The following is a 19,087-nucleotide window of genomic DNA, read 5'->3' as shown; positions in this document are numbered from 1 at the left end:
GAATATACAGTAGGAAAAAGACTGTCCGTTCGATAAATGGTGTTGGGAAAACTGGACAGCTACATGCAAGAGAATGAAACTGGATTACTGTCTAACACCATACAGAAAAGTAAACTCTAAATGGATTGAAGACCTAAATGTAACACGTGAAACCATAAGACTCTTAGAAGAAAACATGGGCAGGAATCTCTTGAACATCAGCATGAGTAATATTTTTCTGGATAAGTTTCCCCGGGCAAGGGAAACAAAAACAAAAATGAACAAGTGGGACTACATCAAACTAAAAGGCTTCTGTACAGCAAAGAAGACCATCAATAAAACCAAAAGGCAACCTACTGTATGGGAGACTATATTTGCCAATGATGTATTTGATAAGGGGATAATATCCAGAATATATAAAGAACTCATTCAAATCTACACTAAAAAACCCAGATAATCCAATTACAAACTGCGCAGAGGTCCTGAATAGACACTTTTCCAAAGAAGACATACAGATAGCCAACAGGCACATGAAAGGATGCTCCACAGCACTAATCACAAGGAAAATATACATCAAAACCACAATAAGGTATCACCTCACACCAGTCAGAATGGCTACTATCCAAAAGACAAGAAATAACAAGTGTTGGTGAGGATGTGGAGAAAATGGAACCCTCCTACAGTGTTGGTGGGAGTGTAAATTGATTCAGCCACTGTGGAAAGCAGTACGGAGGCTCCTTAAAAAACAAAAAACAGAAATATCACATGACGCAGTAATTCCACTTCTAGGAATTTACCCAAAGAAAGCAAAATATCTGATCCAAAAAGATACATGCGCTCCTATGTTTAGTGCCCCATTATTTACAATAGTCAATATATGGAAGCAACCAAAGTGTCCAATCATCAATAGACGAATGGATAAAGAAGTGGTACATTTATACAATGGAATACTAGTCAGCCATTAAAAAGGAAGAAAATTTTGCCATTTTCCACAACATGAATGGACCTAGAGGGTATTGTGCTAAGTGACATAAGCCAGGCAGAGAAAGACAAATACCATATGATTTCACTTATATGTGGAATTTAAGAACAAAACAAAACAAAACCAGTGAATGAAACAGAAATAGATCAAGGATACTGAGAAGTGACTGGTGGCTAACATGGGGGAGGGGTTGGGGTGGGTAGGTGAAATAGCTGAAGGGGATAAGGAAGTACAAAATCTCAATTATAATATAAATTATTCATGGGGATGAAAGAACAGCATAGAGAATGTAGGCAATAATTCTGTAATACCATTCTATGTCAACAGATAGCAACTACAGTAGTTGGGGTTGAGCATTTAATAAGGTACATAATTGTCGAACCACTACGCTGTATACTTGCAACCAGTAGAATATTGTATTATCAAGTATATTTAAATTAAAAAAATACTGGAGGTACTTCATAATCTAGTCAATCACCGTAAACAGTTTTCTTGCTAGATATTTCACTCTACATTTATACCAATTCCCAACTCACTGATGACAGGCAGATTGGAGGATCATCAGCATCATTAATAAGAGCATTAGGCATCACAGGCCAAATCCATTACAGTGAAACTGGGCCACCACACTTAAATGCAAGCCAAGCAGGCACGCCTGGGCTGTTGGATATGGTCATCTGTGCATTTTTCTCAGGGGAGTCCATTGCAGTGACTTCAGGTTTAACCTTATCACGTTTAACTGTTATTCCTGCCCAGAGACCTCCACGTGCTGGAGAATCTAAAGTAAACTGGGGGAATGTCCTCATTGTGCTGTGAGATTGGACATGAAATTTACCATGGCGTAACCAATGTTGGAAGATGCATTGTATAGGGAGAACCCAGGAATGGGTTGGGTTTTCCAGATTTCAATATAAATTACTTCATGCTCCAGGCTTTGCATCTTTTGGCTGAGCAGTGCTAATCTGTTTTGGCCCCACCTCTTACTCATTCTAATCTCTGCATCAGGAGGGCGAAAAATTTAACTCTGTGACGAATTCTCCTGAGGACCTTGCTCAAGACGATTCTGGATATGGAAGGAAAAGGGGAAAGAAAAATACATCGTTTTTAATAGGGATTGCTAGCACTATGGTGGTTTAATGCTGACGCAGAGTGAATTCTCAGGAATTTTCGCTCATCTATCAATCCGGCCAGCCAGCCAGCCAGTAAACAATTTTTAACACATGAAAAGTACTAAGCACCATGCTTAGCATAGGGAAGGACTGGGGTGTGTGTTTATTTGGGCACATAAAGTAAGGTACGGATTTAAATTGCACTTAGCAGATAGATTATTCCAACACCATCTTACCTAATAAACTGGGAAGAACTCTTTGATATCCTATTCCTATTAACTGCGGGACTTACTTGTGCATGCCAGACTCTGCCTCTGGGCTTTCTGTTCTGTTCTAGAGAACCAGTACCAGAATATTCAAATCACTCTGGCGTTCAACACGTTTTAATATCTGATAGGGCCAGTTTCTGCGCATTGCACTTTTTTTTTTTTCCTTTCAGGAACGCGTTCGGGCCGCGGCAGGGGGCGGGGTCGCGCCTCCGTCGCGGCTCTGGTTCCAGCGGAGCCTCACGGATGCGGAGATGGAAAGCCCAAGGCTGTTCCCGGCTCGTGGGGCACGACAGGGCGGCGGCGCTGGCAGCCCCGTAAGCGGCGGCCGGGACCACGGAGGCCCTGACCCGCAGGCTGGCCAGGCCCCCACACGCCGCCTCCTGCTGCTCCGGGGACCCCAAGATGGCGGGTCCGGGCGGCGGTGCCAGGAGGCCCGCGCGGACTCACGGGGCCCGAGCCAGAGCCCGAGCCATTTGGTGCAAAGGCCCGATCATACTGGCGGCGGCGGCGGCGGCGACGACTTCTTCCTGGTACTGTTGGACCCGGTGGGTGGCTACGTGGAGACCACGGACACTGGCCAGGCCGCGGGGCCTGTACGCAGGGAGGCGGCCGAGCCGGGCTCACGGCTCCAGGCGGGCGAGAGTGGCGGGAACCCCGCGGGCCGCCCTGCTCGGGGCCCCCGCTGCCTTTCCGCGGTGCCTGCCCAAACCCCGGCTCCAGCCCCGGCCCGAGCCCCGGTCCCTATCCCGATTCCCGTCCCAGGCCCGGGCCCCGCTGCGGCCTTCGCGGGCACCATCACCATCCACAACGAAAACCTGCTCTTGCGCTTTGAGAACGGCGTCCTCACCCTGGCCACGCCCCCGCCGCCAGCCTGGGAGCCTGCGGTCGGGCCTGCCCTGCAGCCTGGGGGTCTGATCGCCCCGCAAGCAGCGGTCCTGCACACCGCGCAGTCTGGCGACTGCCCCGAGCTGCCGCCCGACCTCCTGCTGGCCGAGTCGGCCGAACTCGCACCGGCCCCGGCACCGGAGGAGGAGGAGGCTGAGGGCCCGGCCGCCGCCGAGAGCCCCCGTGGGCTGCTGTGCCCGGGCCCAGGCGTGGTGCTGTACCTGTGTCCTGAGGCGCAGTGCGGACAAACCTTCGCCAAGAAGCACCAGCTGAAGGTGCACCTGCTGACACACAGCAGCAGCCAAGGCCAGCGGCCCTTCAAGTGCCCCCTGAGCGGCTGCGGCTGGACTTTCACCACCTCGTACAAGCTCAAGAGGCACCTGCAGTCGCACGACAAACTGCGGCCCTTTGGCTGCCCGGCGGAGGGCTGTGGCAAGAGCTTCACCACCGTGTATAACCTCAAGGCGCACATGAAGGGCCATGAGCAGGAGAACTCGTTCAAATGCGAGGTATGCGAGGAGAGCTTCCCCACGCAGGCCAAACTCAGCGCCCACCAGCGCAGCCACTTCGAGCCTGAGAGGCCCTACCAATGCGCGTTTTCTGGCTGCAAGAAGACGTTTATCACAGTGAGCGCCCTGTTTTCCCATAACCGCGCCCACTTCAGGGAACAGGAACTTTTTTCCTGCTCATTTCCTGGCTGCAGCAAGCAGTACGACAAGGCCTGTAGGCTGAAAATTCACCTGCGGAGCCACACTGGTGAGAGACCTTTCCTTTGTGACTTCGACGGCTGTGGCTGGAACTTCACCAGCATGTCCAAACTCTTAAGGCACAAAAGGAAGCACGACGATGACCGGAGGTTCATGTGCCCTGTGGAAGGCTGTGGGAAATCTTTCACAAGGGCTGAACATCTGAAAGGCCACAGCATAACTCACCTGGGCACGAAACCTTTTGTGTGTCCCATGGAAGGCTGCTGCGCCAGGTTCTCCGCTCGCAGTAGCCTCTACATTCACTCCAAGAAACACTTGCAGGATGTGGACACTTGGAAAAGCCGTTGCCCAGTCTCCACTTGTAATAAACTCTTCACATCCAAGCACAGCATGAAGACCCACATGGCCAAAAGACACAACTTCGGCCAGGATGTCCTAGCTCAGCTAGAAGCTGCAAATTCTCTTACACCCAGCAATGAACTCACCAGCCAGGCACAGAGTGATTTCAGTGATGCAGAGCTAGTGTCTCTCTTCTCTGATGTGCCTGGCAATAGTTCTGCGGTGCTGGATACAGCACTGGTGAACTCTGGAATCTTGACTATTGATGTGGCTTCTGTGAGTTCAACTCTGGCAGCGAATCTCCCTGATAACAATAATAATTCCTTGGGGCAGGCTGTGGATCCTCGGGCCCTGATGGCCACCAGTGACCTTCCTCAAAGCCTGGATACCTCTCTCTTTTTTGGAACGACAGCCTCTGGTTTTCAGCCGAGCGCCTCAGATATGGATGATGTCTCAAGTCTAAGTGTGGAGCCAGTGGGATCCCTGGGCTCCTTGGCTATGAAAAACTCTGGTCAAGAGACCCAAGCTTTGACCCCCAGCAGTAAGCTAACAGTGGACACAGATGCTCTGACTCCTTCGAGCACACTTTGTGAAAACAGTGTCTCAGAACTACTGACGCCAACCAAAGCAGAATGGAGTGTACATCCTGATACTGACTTCTTTGGACAGGAGGAAGAAACCCAGTTTGGATTCTCCAATCAAGCAGGAAACCATGGTACTCAGAAAGAAGCAGATCTTATCACAGGGACTGGCAGCTCATTTTTGGTATGAACTAACCCTATTCATTCCTCACCGCACGGCTTACTCTTACTAATTACACTCAATGTTAAAGATGTTCTGAACTAACTGTTTAAATGCAGTCATTTCTTTTAGATTTGAAAAAGAGCAGAGTCCTGGGCTACGAGTTTGGAGATTTAAATTCTGATCTTGAGCCTGGAACTGACAAGTTGTGTGACCCTGAGCGAGCCACTTAACCTTTCTGAGCCTTAACTTCCTTGCTTATAAAATGAGGTGGTTTGAATAGATTGTTTTTAAAGTTCTTTCAGCTCTGTATTTTCATGGTTTTGTGATCTTTCTTGAAAATTTTAGAATATTTTACAATAACTTGCACATGCTTCTATTATAATGAAAAGTACATTGAGACTTAATAATCAGAGAACATGGAACAGGTATTTAACATCTTATGGAAATTTTACACAATGCCAAAATATTTCTATAACTTAATGTATGAGCTTTAAAAAAAAGAAAGGTAATTATGTTTTTGTTCTTTTTACCCATTTATCTTTCTCTTCTCTTTTTTTGGTGAAAAGCGGTGTTGTGCGAAGTGCCAGGGCTTTGATATAACTCAGACACAGTAATACTGACTTTGTGTTGTTGCATAAGTGGCCTTAAAAAAGTTATTTAGTGTCACTAAGCCTCAGTTCCCTGACTGTAAAATCATCTTTATAACGTCCACGTGTCTTGTGCATCTTACACTTTTTTTTTCTATCCCAGTAGTTAGTTTTGCAGGGAAAATATTTGTGGTTTGGCATGTTTTGGTACATCTTTATCACTTTTCCTGCTCCTTATTCCTTCTCAAAGAGGAAAATTAACATAATTTTATAACACATTTGTGCAGGCAATAAAGTTTTATGAGGATTAAGAATCTCTTCCACAGATTAAGAAAGATTTTCTCCACACAATTCTTGCATGACACTGCCCACATGTCTTTTAGACCTGATTATAGTGTCTTTGCTGTGTATTCAAGGCTTGCCCACAGAGTGACTAGAGAGCCTGTGGTTCCAAAAAAAATCTGGGAATGGATCAGAATGAGATTTTCTCCCATCTGTGCCCCAGAGAATTCATTGCTTGCCTTCTCCCATGGTTGGAATGAGAGGTTTCATTTGGATTTTGAGTAAATAATTGTCTGTCTTACATGAGTATAGTTTTTTACAGTTTACATAGCACTTTCACAAGTATTCTATTTGATCATCACAATTTTGTGAGATAGCCTTAGCAAAGTTTTAACTAAACTCATATCAAATATACCTAACTTACTTTATAATGAATTTTGCTTAGTAACTCTTTATTGTGTATGTATGTATGTTTATATTTGTGTGAATATATATAATGTATATTTGTTATAGAATGGGAGTTACACAATGGGAGTCTATGTGTATGTGTGTATTATATATATATATATATATATATATATATATATATTTCTGAGTTTCATGATCCTTTTGTTTATAACCATATTTTCTGTATCACCTGAATTAATGTCTGTTTCCTTCTGCTATCTTTGTTCCCTCTCCAACCTATTCTCTAGCATGTACACACGAGTCCTTGTCATGATCTCTTTTTAAACTTTAATTAGGCAAGTCTTCTTCATGGTCACTATTTTTCAGCCTTTCTCCTCATGGCCCATTTTTTTAGTCACAATATTTACTGCAAGTCTGAGTGTGCACTAAGATATTGTTTTCTGGATTGAGATGTCATTGTGTATATATGAATCAAATAACAATGGCGATATTTTATGTAAGGTTTTCATGAGACATGAGACATGTACTTTTACTTTCCTAAATTTTTTTCACCATATAGTTCTGTTAACAAACACTATTTATTGCTCTGAAACATTCTAACCCAATATTATTTGCATGTAGATGTTTGTGGATGACATCTTTATAATTGGCAGTTTGGCAGTGCACTTTATAATTTGTCACTTTGAAATGCATCTGTACTAATTTTTAAATTGTACTCATTCAGTGAAAAAGCAAAAAGTATATAATATACATACATTTGTGCTCAAAGAAATGGTCAGATTTTGATTGTTCCTAACCATTTAACAAGTTCTCCTTCAGCACCATGGAAAGATTTTAAGCCCGTTTTAGAAAAGTGCTGTTATTAGCTAAGTCCTCTTACATAGTTTATTCTTCATTTCCTAGAGATAGGAATGGAGAACCTATCTGAGGTGAAAATCATTTAGGAGTCTATTGAACACACAGACATCTGTTGAATTATATAACCATAAAAATATTTAAAAATCCTTTCACTTTGTTTCTTTAATTCCTTGATCCTGTTTCCTCCCATTAAAAACTATCATAAAATGCTCTTTTGTTGTATTCTGTGCAATTATCGAAGGACAAATTTTACTTTTCTTGAAGATAATAATCTTGTAATTATTTATGGGCTCACACATTTTCTTTCAGTCAATTCGTTCAAAAGATTTCTCTTGAATACCATTTTCCCAGCATGATGGTTAAAAATGGCATGAAATTACAATCAGAAGTGTGACTACAAACATAATGGTTACATTCTGGTTAAATTTGCCATTTAAAAAAATAATGGGACATCGTTTAATGTTATACCGGTTGCCTTTTGTGCCTTTACTTTATTAAAATTTTTCTGATTGAAAACACAGTAACAAAATGCTTTGTAGGAAGGTTTGTGTCTAGGGGAATCTGTTGAACATGCCCATCATGAGTTGAAGTTTGTTAATCTTGACATTTTTACCATTATCTTTTACCTTTATAGTATTATATAACTCAAAGCTTTGAGTAGTAGAAATGAAACTTGATAGAATGAGTATCATTTTTCTCTGTAGATTAAATGCTTCATATTCCCACGTAGGAAAAATAATAGAAAACTTTGGTATAATGGGTTATTTATGACTATTCCTTGATTCCAAATAAAGCACTGATTAACTCCATTTGGGAATACTCAGAATTCCTTAGTAATTAATGGTATCAAACAGATCCACTTGATGAGTTGGTAATAATAAAAACTAATTTAGGTGCAGATCACTCAAAATATGTGATAATTGAAATATAAGGCTAAAGTTAAATTTATGTTTATATTCATTTTGAACAAAAGATTTGCATAGTAATTTTTTAAAAAGAAATATGAATTAGGGATTTAGAGAACAGATTAAGCACTTTATCAGAACACAACTACATATAAAACACAAAGCAGTCATTACAAATGAACTTACTATATTTGTCAAATCTGCACTGAAGGAGCCTTTGGTAACAATTTTTAAGCTAGTGGCATCTCTCACTGTACATTTCAAGTTAGTTTACTGACTACCTACAAAATGCAAGGTAGAGCATAAGGGATATAATAGATAGGAGTAAAATACAAGCCAAATCTTAATTTTGGACAGGACATGGGAATTCACATATTAAACATTTTACAACTGAACAATACCATACCAGGAAATGTGCTTTTAGACACCAAATTAATGATTTGGAGAAAAGGGAGAGGCAGTAGTTATGCTTTAATGGATGGCTAGATTTAGTTATATAGAGAAGAGAGTAGATGAACTCCAGTCAGGAAGAAAATAATTCAAATGGAGTTGGCCACAACATTGGGAAAGACAACCTAGCTCAAACGTAGTGTTCATGTTTGGAAAGAGCTGGGTGTTAGGGTTAGACTACCAGTGTGGAGCCAAACTTCAGAGAGCTGTGATTACTAGTCACAGTGGGTAGGACTTTATTCTGGACATGGTTAAGAGCCAGTGAGGATACATAAGAAGGAAAGTCAAATGATGAATATATAGAAAGCTCAGTATATTAAGCATGTACAATGTAGATTTCAGGGACATAGGAAAATCATTTAGGAGTCTATTGTAATAATTTTAGGGTGCTGTGATGAAGGCTTGGACTGATACTGGAGCAGGAAGGGACAGATATTGGAGATATTTCCAAATTGAGGAAGCAAATATAACTTGGTTACTCATTGAATATATGTGACATCCATCAGAAAAAGGAAGTTCAGAAGTGACTCTAAGGATTTCTTGGAGACTAAAAACTACATTTCATTAACATGAACAGGAAGGTTGGGTATTGAAATCTTTTATATGTATAATATATATGGAATTATATATGGGAAGTTAATTAGGCCATATTTAATTCACTGGGAAGTTGTAAATCAGTTATCTCTGAATAAGCTATGCATATTGTGGATTATACACACTCTTAGATGGTGGAGACCACTTCATCTCCCTTGGTTCCCTCATGTTCTCTGATTCACAACGTTTGTACTCTTGTTTGCCTTTGAGTTTTTACAGGCCTCTACAACCTCATACAATACCACCCCAGAATAGTCTGCATCAAAATGAGCTATGTCATCTCTGTAGATTGGAGAGACAGGAATAGGATTGTCCAAAACTAATTTGGGACTCCTTACCCATAATCTGTCACTAACATGGTATGGGAACTCAGTCACAGGAATGACATCCTCTGTTATCTACATACCCTATTTTCTCCTTTTTATTGTTACCCTTACCCCTAATGGTGATAATGCAGAAGGAATGGAGTCCAAAGAAAAAGTTAGAGTAAATAAATAGCATCAATGACTACTGAGCAGTTGCATTTTGTTTGATGGTGAATTTGCTGTCCAGCATTGTCAATAGAACACGTCATCTCATTCTAGTTTTCTGATATTATGGAGCTAAAACACATTATCACTTGGCCTACAGAAAGTTATTCAGTATTTTAAACAAGACAGTGAGTCTAAAGAGCATTAATAAGATATGAATCTCTTAGAAATATCTCTTATTGTTATCAGTTTATTAAGCAGCTGGTAATTGAGTTCCAACTCTGTGTAAAGCACTATAAAGTATGACACAAAAGTATATTTCATCAATTCATTCAGACATTCTTGAGCACTTATTTGACAAGTGCTGTCTGTCCTTGTGCTCACACATATTATAGACAGGGAAACTAATCATTGAAAAAATATGTAATCAAGTTCTAAATGGTTGCATTTGGAAATACAGATTTAAGTACAATAGCAGTTGTAATTCTCAAGGGTGGACTAAAAATTGTTACAAAATATTTAATGTACAGATAATCAAGTTATTTCAAAAAGTTCTAAGAATCTAAAATTCAACCTGGGATGTAGCAATTAGAGTAAAGTATCCTAAATTGAAATTTAAAAACAGAATTTTGAGTGACAGCTTAAATTATAGCAAAATCCTTGGGAATTAAATTTTAAATTATGCTTATTTTTATTTATTATAGGTTGTAATCTTGGCTGTAGTAAGTGTTAAATGTGAAGGTGATCTTTTGGAAACCCTGTAATACAAATATTATTTTCAAATGAGAAAACTAGTGCATAATTAAATGATATTAAGCTAAATAAAATTACCTTCATATTAGACACAAAAGCATATTTTAATTTTCTGAAAAACAAAAACCACAAGGAATTTAATTAGAAACTAATTATTTCATATAGGTACACTAGTTGAAAAGAAGGGTATATAAATTTAATGTGATATTTAGGACTAAGAACTGGAATTTAACATGGAGAATCCTGAGAAATCACCAATCATGTGGTTATTGTCAGGGTAATCACGAAGCAAGCATTTAAGAGGCTCAGTAAGTTGCTTGACACATTTGGAAAGGAGAACAAAAACAACCACAGCAAAATAAAACTCTTTAGTGAAGCAGCACTAAGTTTCCAAGATGCAAAACAATTACACAAATGGTGTAACAAAAAGAGACATTTCAACTGTCGGGCATTCTCACTTTGGAATAAACCCAAAAAAGTATTAATCTTCATCAGGACCTGTTTCCCTTTCCTGTTTACACTGCAGTATGAGACTTCATTATGCTGGATGGATGTGAAAGAAGGAAGCTGGTCACATGTCTTTGGGGAAACCAGCCAAAACAGAGAAATGAAATGGAAATTCCACAGCCAATGACTCAGTGAATAGAGCAGCAGTTCACTCCATTCTAGTTCCAATTTTAGAATATATGCTGCTAGATAGAATGAGTATTCTTTTCCTCCCAATTCGTGTTAGCATTTGTTAGTTAATGGTAAACTTAGTACTTGGTGTTTCTAAGGAAATGCAATATTTTTTTCCATTAAAGTCATCTTATATTTCTGTGCCTTGTAGAACTAATTACTATTTTATTGCCAATTATTGATAACACCAATAAGAATTATATCAGATATTATGACATACTAATAGAAAAAAAGAGACAAGTCATGTATTTATTACTTTGGCCTCACTTTTCAAAACATTAAATAAAACTTGTTTCTTTTTTTCTAATTTGAGGTATGTCACTGTCATTTATGTACTTAGAAAGCAGTAGGATTTGAGAGTATTGTAAAAATAAGACTTCACACTTCTAACTTCAGAAATTTGACTATTTTGCAAATGGAGAAACCTAGGCTAGTTGTACTACTTTCCTAGATAACAGAAGGCATATATAAGGGAATGGAAGACAAACTCATTGGATTAAAAGAGATTAATTTCTGTTATTAGAACAGATGTAGTATTTATCGATTTTGCTAATTTTGTATATTTTACAGACTATTATAGTCCATTTCTAGAAGACCAACTGCAGCATTAAATCTTTATACCTTAAAAATTTGGCTAACTTGCATTATATTTAATTTTTATAGTAAGCATTTGATAATCCTTTGCACTGCTAAATCTATGTGCCAGATCTCCTGAATATTGTAAAAACTCAATGCATAGGAGTTTGCAAAGTGATTGATTCTAGTTGTCCCTCACTTTAGATTCTTTTGGGGCAAAAAAATCCTCAAAGATAAAATGTTACCTAGATTTAAGAACTCATTGAGGATTCTTCCCAAGAACAGAAATGAGAAAATAAGATTTAAACAACAAAAAAAGAGGTCAACTTTGCTCTATAGCCAAATGTTTCATCTTTTCCTAAATGTCTTTGTTTGATAACATATGGATAAAAGCACAGTGCAATTTTGAAACATGCCCAGTATTTTCCAGTTACAGTTAGCAATATAAAGCCTTCAGATAGATGCTGTTGAAACATTGGTCATCTGTCTGATACCATCTGACTTTCAGAAGTTCCATGAAGATAGTAAGAAGTGAAAAGTTTTCCAAATTTAGGTCCTACCTATGATTTGCCAAAATGTGGTCAGATTAGATGCTATTGATTATTTTACATGATAGATAATCTTAATGGTTTGTGCTTTTAACTATTTCTACCCCATAGTCTTTAAAGTATTTGAAAACTAAATGTATTTGATTCATGCCATTAAGATTGATAATTCATTTTTTATTTGATTTTCCTTTGCAAGACTGATGGATTGTTCAAGTAAATAAGCATTCAGATAATACCATAGGTTATCAGTTTTGAAGTTGTATATTTTAATCATTCTTTGCTTTAATTTCTAAGCTACCCTATATTGAATCATAACTGACTCTATGAAACATTTTATTTATAAAATGTATTATTTTCATGTTTTTAAATTAAATGTAACATGTATTACAAACATATCATGAGGCTATAGCTACATGAATTTTCACAAAGTGAATACATCCATGTAACCACCCACTACCCAGATCAAGAAATAGAATACTACCAGAACCTCAAAGCTCTGTTGTGTCCTCTTCCAGTTGACTATCCTGAACCAAAGCAAGTATCATCTTGACTTCTTAAACCACAGATTAAGGGTTTGTTTGGTTTGTTTTTGTTACTCTGTTATTATTGTGATAAAAGTCATATAACATAAAATCATGAAATTTACTATTTTAACCATTTTAAAATCAACAATCGGTGGTTTTCAATATATTCACAATGTTTTGGAAACATCAGGAGTATCTAATTACAGAACATTTTCATCACCCCCAAATGAAATCCCACACCTAATAAGAAGCCATATCCTATTCCTCTCATCCTCTGAAAACTACTAATTTAACTTTCACTTATCTATGGATTTGCCTTTTCTGCATAATTCAAATAAATGGAAGCATACAATGTGTGACCTCTTGTGTCTGGCTTATTTTACTTAATCTGTTTTCTGTGTTCATGTTGTAGCATGTATCAATACTTCATTCTTTTTATGGATAATATCCCTCTGTATGGATATACCGTATTTTGTTTATTAATTCATCAGTTGAATATTTGGGTTGTTTCCACTTCTTAGCTATTATGAATAATTCTGCTATGAACATTTGTGTACATGTTCTCATGTGAATATATTAAAACCATAGATTAATTTTGTTTATTTTTAAATTTTATAGTGTGCATTCTTTGTGTTTGACTTATGTTTGTAGGCTTCAGCCATGCTTTTGCTTGTAGAAATAGTTTATTTTTGTTGTACATAGTACTTTTGTATGCCTATATCATAATTATTTTTACATTCTGTAAATGGGCATTTATGTTGTTTTCAGTTTGGGACAAGTATTAATTATATGTACTATTCAAATGTACCATTTTTGGTGAGAATGTGTATTCATTTCTAGAGAATGTGTATTCATACCTAGGAGTGGAGCTTGGTATGTCTAGTTTTTCTTACTATCAGTTTTCCAAGGTTGTATTAATTTACACCCCACCAGCAGTTATGAGAGTTCTATTACTTTACAACCTCACCAGCATCTGGTATTGTTTGACTTTTATTTCACCAATATGGGAGGTCTTTACTGAAATCTCATTGTAGTTTTAATTTACATTTCTCAACTAAAATCAGAAATTGTTGCATAGATCATTATAGAAGAAATCTTGAAGCTTGTAAAAAATTAATTTATTTGAAAGCTGCCTTATAATGGATTTTCTAGACTTTTCTATGAGGGGAATCTAATAGAATGGCAAAGACATTCATATTAATGAACTTTTAGTAATTAATAAGTCATACTGTTAATTGATAAAGCAACATTTTAAACTATATTCCTATATATTGTGGCTGCTCTCTATTCATATTGGAAAAGGGTTTATACCTAACTGCAAAGTAATAAGGCAATTGTAGGGATAAAATTGAATTTGGATTGTGGTTTAAAATTTCCTTCTAAGGTTAGGGAAAAATAGCAATTTTATATAAAATGGATGAAATTCCATGTGATGGAAATATTTCCAAGTTACTATATAGCATCTAGTTTGCCTGAAAATGCTCTCTCTCCATCTTCTACATGCCATTTACAGAAGAAAATCCCTAAAATATGGCAACATAGAAACCCAATGCAGAAGAAGAAATTGTAAGAAAAATGTGAAACATTTGCAAACAATATGTTTCAAACCAAAGTTTCAAAAGAGTTCCATAATGGAAGATAAATTCCTTAGTAAAATAAAGAAATACAAGGAAGACATTTATTTCATAGTAGTAATTGCACCTTAAAGAAAGAGATCAATTAGAAATTGACTTTAATGAAAGTGAGCATTTTCAGCTTTTTCATTTTTTTACCCATATTATTAAATCACCCCCTCCACCCCCCAGTGTGGTTACTATCTGTAAACACAGAAAGATGTTACAGAATCATTGGCTATTTTCTCCATGCTGTACTAGTATACCCCTAGCAACTTACATTATGACTGAGAAATTTTGAACCCCTTTGTCCTCCTCAACCTCCCCTACCACCCACCCCAACCCCTCCCCTATGGCAAACACAAGTCTCCCCTCAGTGTCTGTGAGTCTACTGCTGTTTTGTTCATTCTGTTTTCCTTTGTTTTTATATTCCACAAATAAGTAAAATCATACAGTGTTTGTCTTTCTTTGCCTGACTTATTTCACTGAGCATAATACCCTCTAGGTTCATCTATGTTGTTGCAAGTGGTAGGATTTCTTTTTTTTTTTCACCAAACATTTACTTATTTATTCAGTTTTAGTACACATGTACAGCAATTTCAGAATTGTTAACTTATACCCCCATGAGAAAGTGTGCCAATGTGAGTAGAGTACATACAATATATGTCTTTGGTCTTCGTTTCCAGTCAAGTTAAAACTCCATTTTCCAAAGTTATTTAGATCAGCACCTTTGTTCCCCCTCTTACTTAGTCACTTTTATCCTTCCCAGAACATACAGCACTGCTTGGCCTAGAGAAAGCATTTTTTAAATACTTAATAAATGAGCGAATGACATGCAGATTCATTAGGGTCCATATTTTTTCACCTTTTACTGAAACTACTTTGACAGCCATTACAGACTATATGCCTTCCCTGATCTACTTTTTTTTTTGAGAGAGCATCTCTCATATTTATTGATCAAATGGTTGTTAACAACAATAAAATTCTGTATAGGGGACTCAATGCACAATCATTAATCAACCCCAAGCCTAATTCTCAACAGTCTCCAATCTTCTGAAGCATAACGAACAAGTTCTTACATGGTGAACAAGTTCTTACATAGTGAATAAGTTCTTACATGGTGAACAGTGCAAGGGCAGTCATATCACAGAAACTTTCAGTTTTGATCACGCATCATGAAATATAAACAATCAAGTCAGATATGATTATTCATTTGATTTTTATACTTGATTTATATGTGAATCCCACATTTCTCCCTTATTTATTTATTTATTTTTTAATAGAATGCTGAAGTGGTAGGTAGATGCAAGATAAAGTTAGAAAACATAATTTAGTGCTGTAAGAGGACAAATGTAGATGATCAGGTCTGTGCCTATAGACAAAGTATTATTCCAAGCTAGACAAGGGCAACAAAACATCCACGGATGCAGAAGATTTCTCTCAAAACTGGGGGGTTGAGGTTCTAAGCCTCACCTCTGTTGATCCCCAATTTCTCACCTGATGGCCTCCCTGCGACTGTGCCTGTCTTAGGTTGTTCCTCCCTTGATGAATCTTACCTGTCTCTGGCTAACCAGTCATCTTCCCGGGCCATACAGGGAAATGTAAAGTTGGTAAGTGAGAGAGAAGCAATATTCTCTGAAAAGGTTAGCTTTTTACTTCTTTGCAGATTTAGGCACTGTGGCTTCTATGCCCAACATTTGTCTTGAGGTATCTTTACCACTTGGAAGAATTATGATACTCGGTAATTTTCTATATGAGGCACGAATTCTACTAAAGGGCTGTAATTAGGAAGGAAGAAGAAAAGCTATAGAAGTAGCAGACGGAAGAAAACATGGGAAGATTATTTCTTTGACATAACTTCTTGTAGAGTAACATAAGCATGTATAGGTTTTAACAAACTACTAATTAAATTGCATACACACATTAGCAGAATAGGAATACAGATACATAACAAAAGCAGACCTACAATTACCAGCCATATCCAGTGAAACCAAGAAAACCAATTAGTTACCCTAGGCATTTGTGAAAACTTATCAATAATATGATGGATATTTTCTAACTGAATTTGAATAGTTTGAGAAAAATCAGACAAATTAAAACAACACATTCCTGGGAATTGTTCAGATCCCATATGTTCTATTAACAGTAGATAGTCTATAGTCACATGATTTTGGAGCACTGCAACTTGCACTTCTCCTAATTCTTGGTTGAGTTCCGACAGTATAGATCCAGACAAATTTGTTGTTTTACTGTATGCACAGGCCAGCTTAGATATCTCCTTCTTCATTCCAATGGTAAGTCCAGGAACCGGCGGGATGAATGCAGTTACAACTGCAACAGCGCCAGGATCTTTGTTGAAGTTTTTTGATGGTCATCTTCTGGAATTACTCTTCCAGACGATGTTGACTTTGGAAGTTCTTCTTCATATCGGATCTTAATTCGTTTTCTGGGTAGCCAAATTAGGCTTTGATCCTCTGTATAAACACAAACAAATCCTTTGCCCACACTTTGATATGACCATTATACCATTGTGAAGAACCTATTGGAGACCACCACACAGGAACTGCTTTTTTTTAAGAGAAAGAAATATTATCAGAAAAATGTACTTCCATAGCTGATCATCCGACACCCTTTAAAAGATCAAAATTAAGGATATGTAAAGCATGCATTAATCGTTGATTTGCAGTTAATTTTATCTTATCACGGAGTAATCCCCCCCTTTTTTGTTATTATTAATTACAATTACATGAAGAATATTATGTTTACTAGGCTCTCCCCTACACCAAGTCCCCCCCACAAACCCCATTACAGTCACTGTCCATCAGCATAGCAAAATGTTGTAGAATCACTATTTGTCATCTCTGTGTTGCACAGCCCTACCTTTTCCCCCACCCCGCACATTATACTTACTAATCATAATACCCCCTTTCTTCGTCCGCATCCTTATCCCTCCATACCCAACCATTCTCCCCAGTCTCTTTCCCTTTGGTAACTGTTAGTCCATTTTTGGTTTCTGTGATTCTGCTGCTGTTTTGTTCCTTCAGTTTTTCCTTTCCACAGATGAGTGAAATCATTTGGTATTTGTCTTTCTCCACCTGGCTTATTTCACAGAGAGGGTATTACCTCTAGCTCCATCCATGTTGTTGCAAATGGTAGAATTTGTTTTCTTCTTATGGCTGAATAGTATTCCATTGTGTATATGTACCACATCTTCTTTATCCATTCATCTACTGATGGACACTTAGGTTGCTTCCATTTCTTGGCTATTGAAAATAGTGCTGCGATAAACATAGGGGTGCATCTGTCTTTTTCAAACTGGAGTGCTGAATTCTTAGGGTAAATTCCTAAGAGTGGAATTCCTGGGTCAAATGGTAAGTCTATTTTGAGCATTTTGAGGAACCTCCATACTGCTTTCCACAATGGTTGAACTAATTTACTTTCCCACCAGCAGTGTAGGAGGGTACCCCTTTCTCCACATCCTCTCCAACATTTGTTGTTGTTTATCTTTTGGATGCCTGCCATCCTTACTGGTGTGAGGTGATATCTCATTGTGGTTTTAATTTGCATTTCTCTTATAACTAGTGATGTGGAGCATCTTTTCATGTGTCTGTTGGCCATCTGAATTTCTTTTTTGGAGAACTGTCTGTTCAGTTCCTCTGCCCATTTTTTAATTGGATTATTTGCTTTTTGTTTGTTGAGGTGCATGAGGTATTTATATATTTTGGATGTCAAGCCTTTATCAGATATGTCATTTACGAATATATTCTCCCATACTGTAGGGTTTCTTTTTATTCTATTGATGGCGTCTTTTGCTGTACAGAAGCTTTTCAGCTTGATATAGTACCACTTGTTCATTTTTGCTTTTGTTTCCCTTGCCCAGGGAGATATGTTCATGAAGAAGTTGCTAATGTTTATGTCCAAGAGATATTTGTCAATGTTTTCATCTAAGAGTTTTATGGTTTTATGACTTACATTCAGGTCTTTCATCCATTTCGAATTTACTTTTGTGTATGGGGTTAGACATTGGTCCAGTTTCATTCTCTTACATGTAGCTGTCCAGTTTTGCCAGCACTAACTGTTGAAGAGACTGTCATTTCCCCATTGTATGTCCATGGCTCCTTTATCTAATATTAATTGGCCAGATATGTTTGGGTTAATGTCTGGAGTCTCTAATCTGTTCCACTGGTCTGTGGCTCTGTTCTTGTGCCAGTACCAAATTGTCTTGATTACTATGGCTTTGTAGAAGAGCTTGAAGTTGGGGAGCTAGATCCCCCCCACTTTATTCTTCTTTCTCAGTATTGTTTTGGTTATTCGGGGTCTTTGGTGTTTCCATATGAAATTTTGAAATATTTGTTCCAGTTCGTTGAAGAATGTTGCTGGTAATTTGATAGGGATTGCATCAAATCTGTATATTGCTTTGGGCAGGATGGCCATTTTGACGATATTAATTCTTCCTAGCCAAGAGCACGGGATGAGTTTCCATTTGTTAGTGTTCTCTTTAATTTATAGTAAGAGTGTCTTTTAGTTTTCAGGGTATAGGTCTTTCACTTCTTTGGTTAGGTTTATTCCTAGGTGTTTTATTCTTTTTGACACAATTGTGAGGGCCTTGTTTTCTTGATTTCTGTTTCTATTGGTTCATTGTTAATGTATAGGAAAGCCACAAATTTCTGTGTGTTAATTTTGTATCCTGCAAATTTGCTGTATTCCTATATCAGTTCTAGTAGTTTTGGAGTGGAGTCTTTAGGGTTTTTATGTACAATATCATGTCATCTGCAAATAGTGACCATTTAACTTCTTCTTTACCAATCTGGATTCCTTGTATTTCTT

At 38.0% G+C, this 19,087-nt stretch overlaps 1 protein-coding gene across 2 annotated transcripts; it reads left to right on the top strand.

Annotated features, from left to right (window-relative positions):
- The first annotated feature begins 2,376 nt into the window (after positions 1–2,376).
- Positions 2,377–9,619, top strand: LOC130681755 (zinc finger X-linked protein ZXDB-like). 2 transcript variants are annotated; one of them, XM_057495283.1, is made up of 2 exons: positions 2,377–5,035; positions 5,144–9,619. In XM_057495283.1, exons 1-2 carry the CDS (start codon positions 2,591–2,593, stop codon positions 5,147–5,149), a joined length of 2,451 nt encoding a protein of 816 aa, XP_057351266.1. In that variant the 5' UTR covers positions 2,377–2,590; the 3' UTR covers positions 5,150–9,619. The 2 variants fall into 2 exon arrangements, with proteins under 2 accessions (XP_057351266.1, XP_057351265.1); XM_057495282.1 differs by having other exon boundaries at positions 2,378–9,619.
- Positions 9,620–19,087: the final 9,468 nt, after the last annotated feature.

Source organism: Manis pentadactyla, chromosome X, assembly GCF_030020395.1.
Source record: "Manis pentadactyla isolate mManPen7 chromosome X, mManPen7.hap1, whole genome shotgun sequence".
Taxonomy (NCBI): Eukaryota; Metazoa; Chordata; class Mammalia; order Pholidota; family Manidae; genus Manis; species Manis pentadactyla.
The sequence above is the reverse complement of the archived record's forward strand: the minus strand, read 5'-3'. Positions and strand labels throughout refer to the sequence as shown.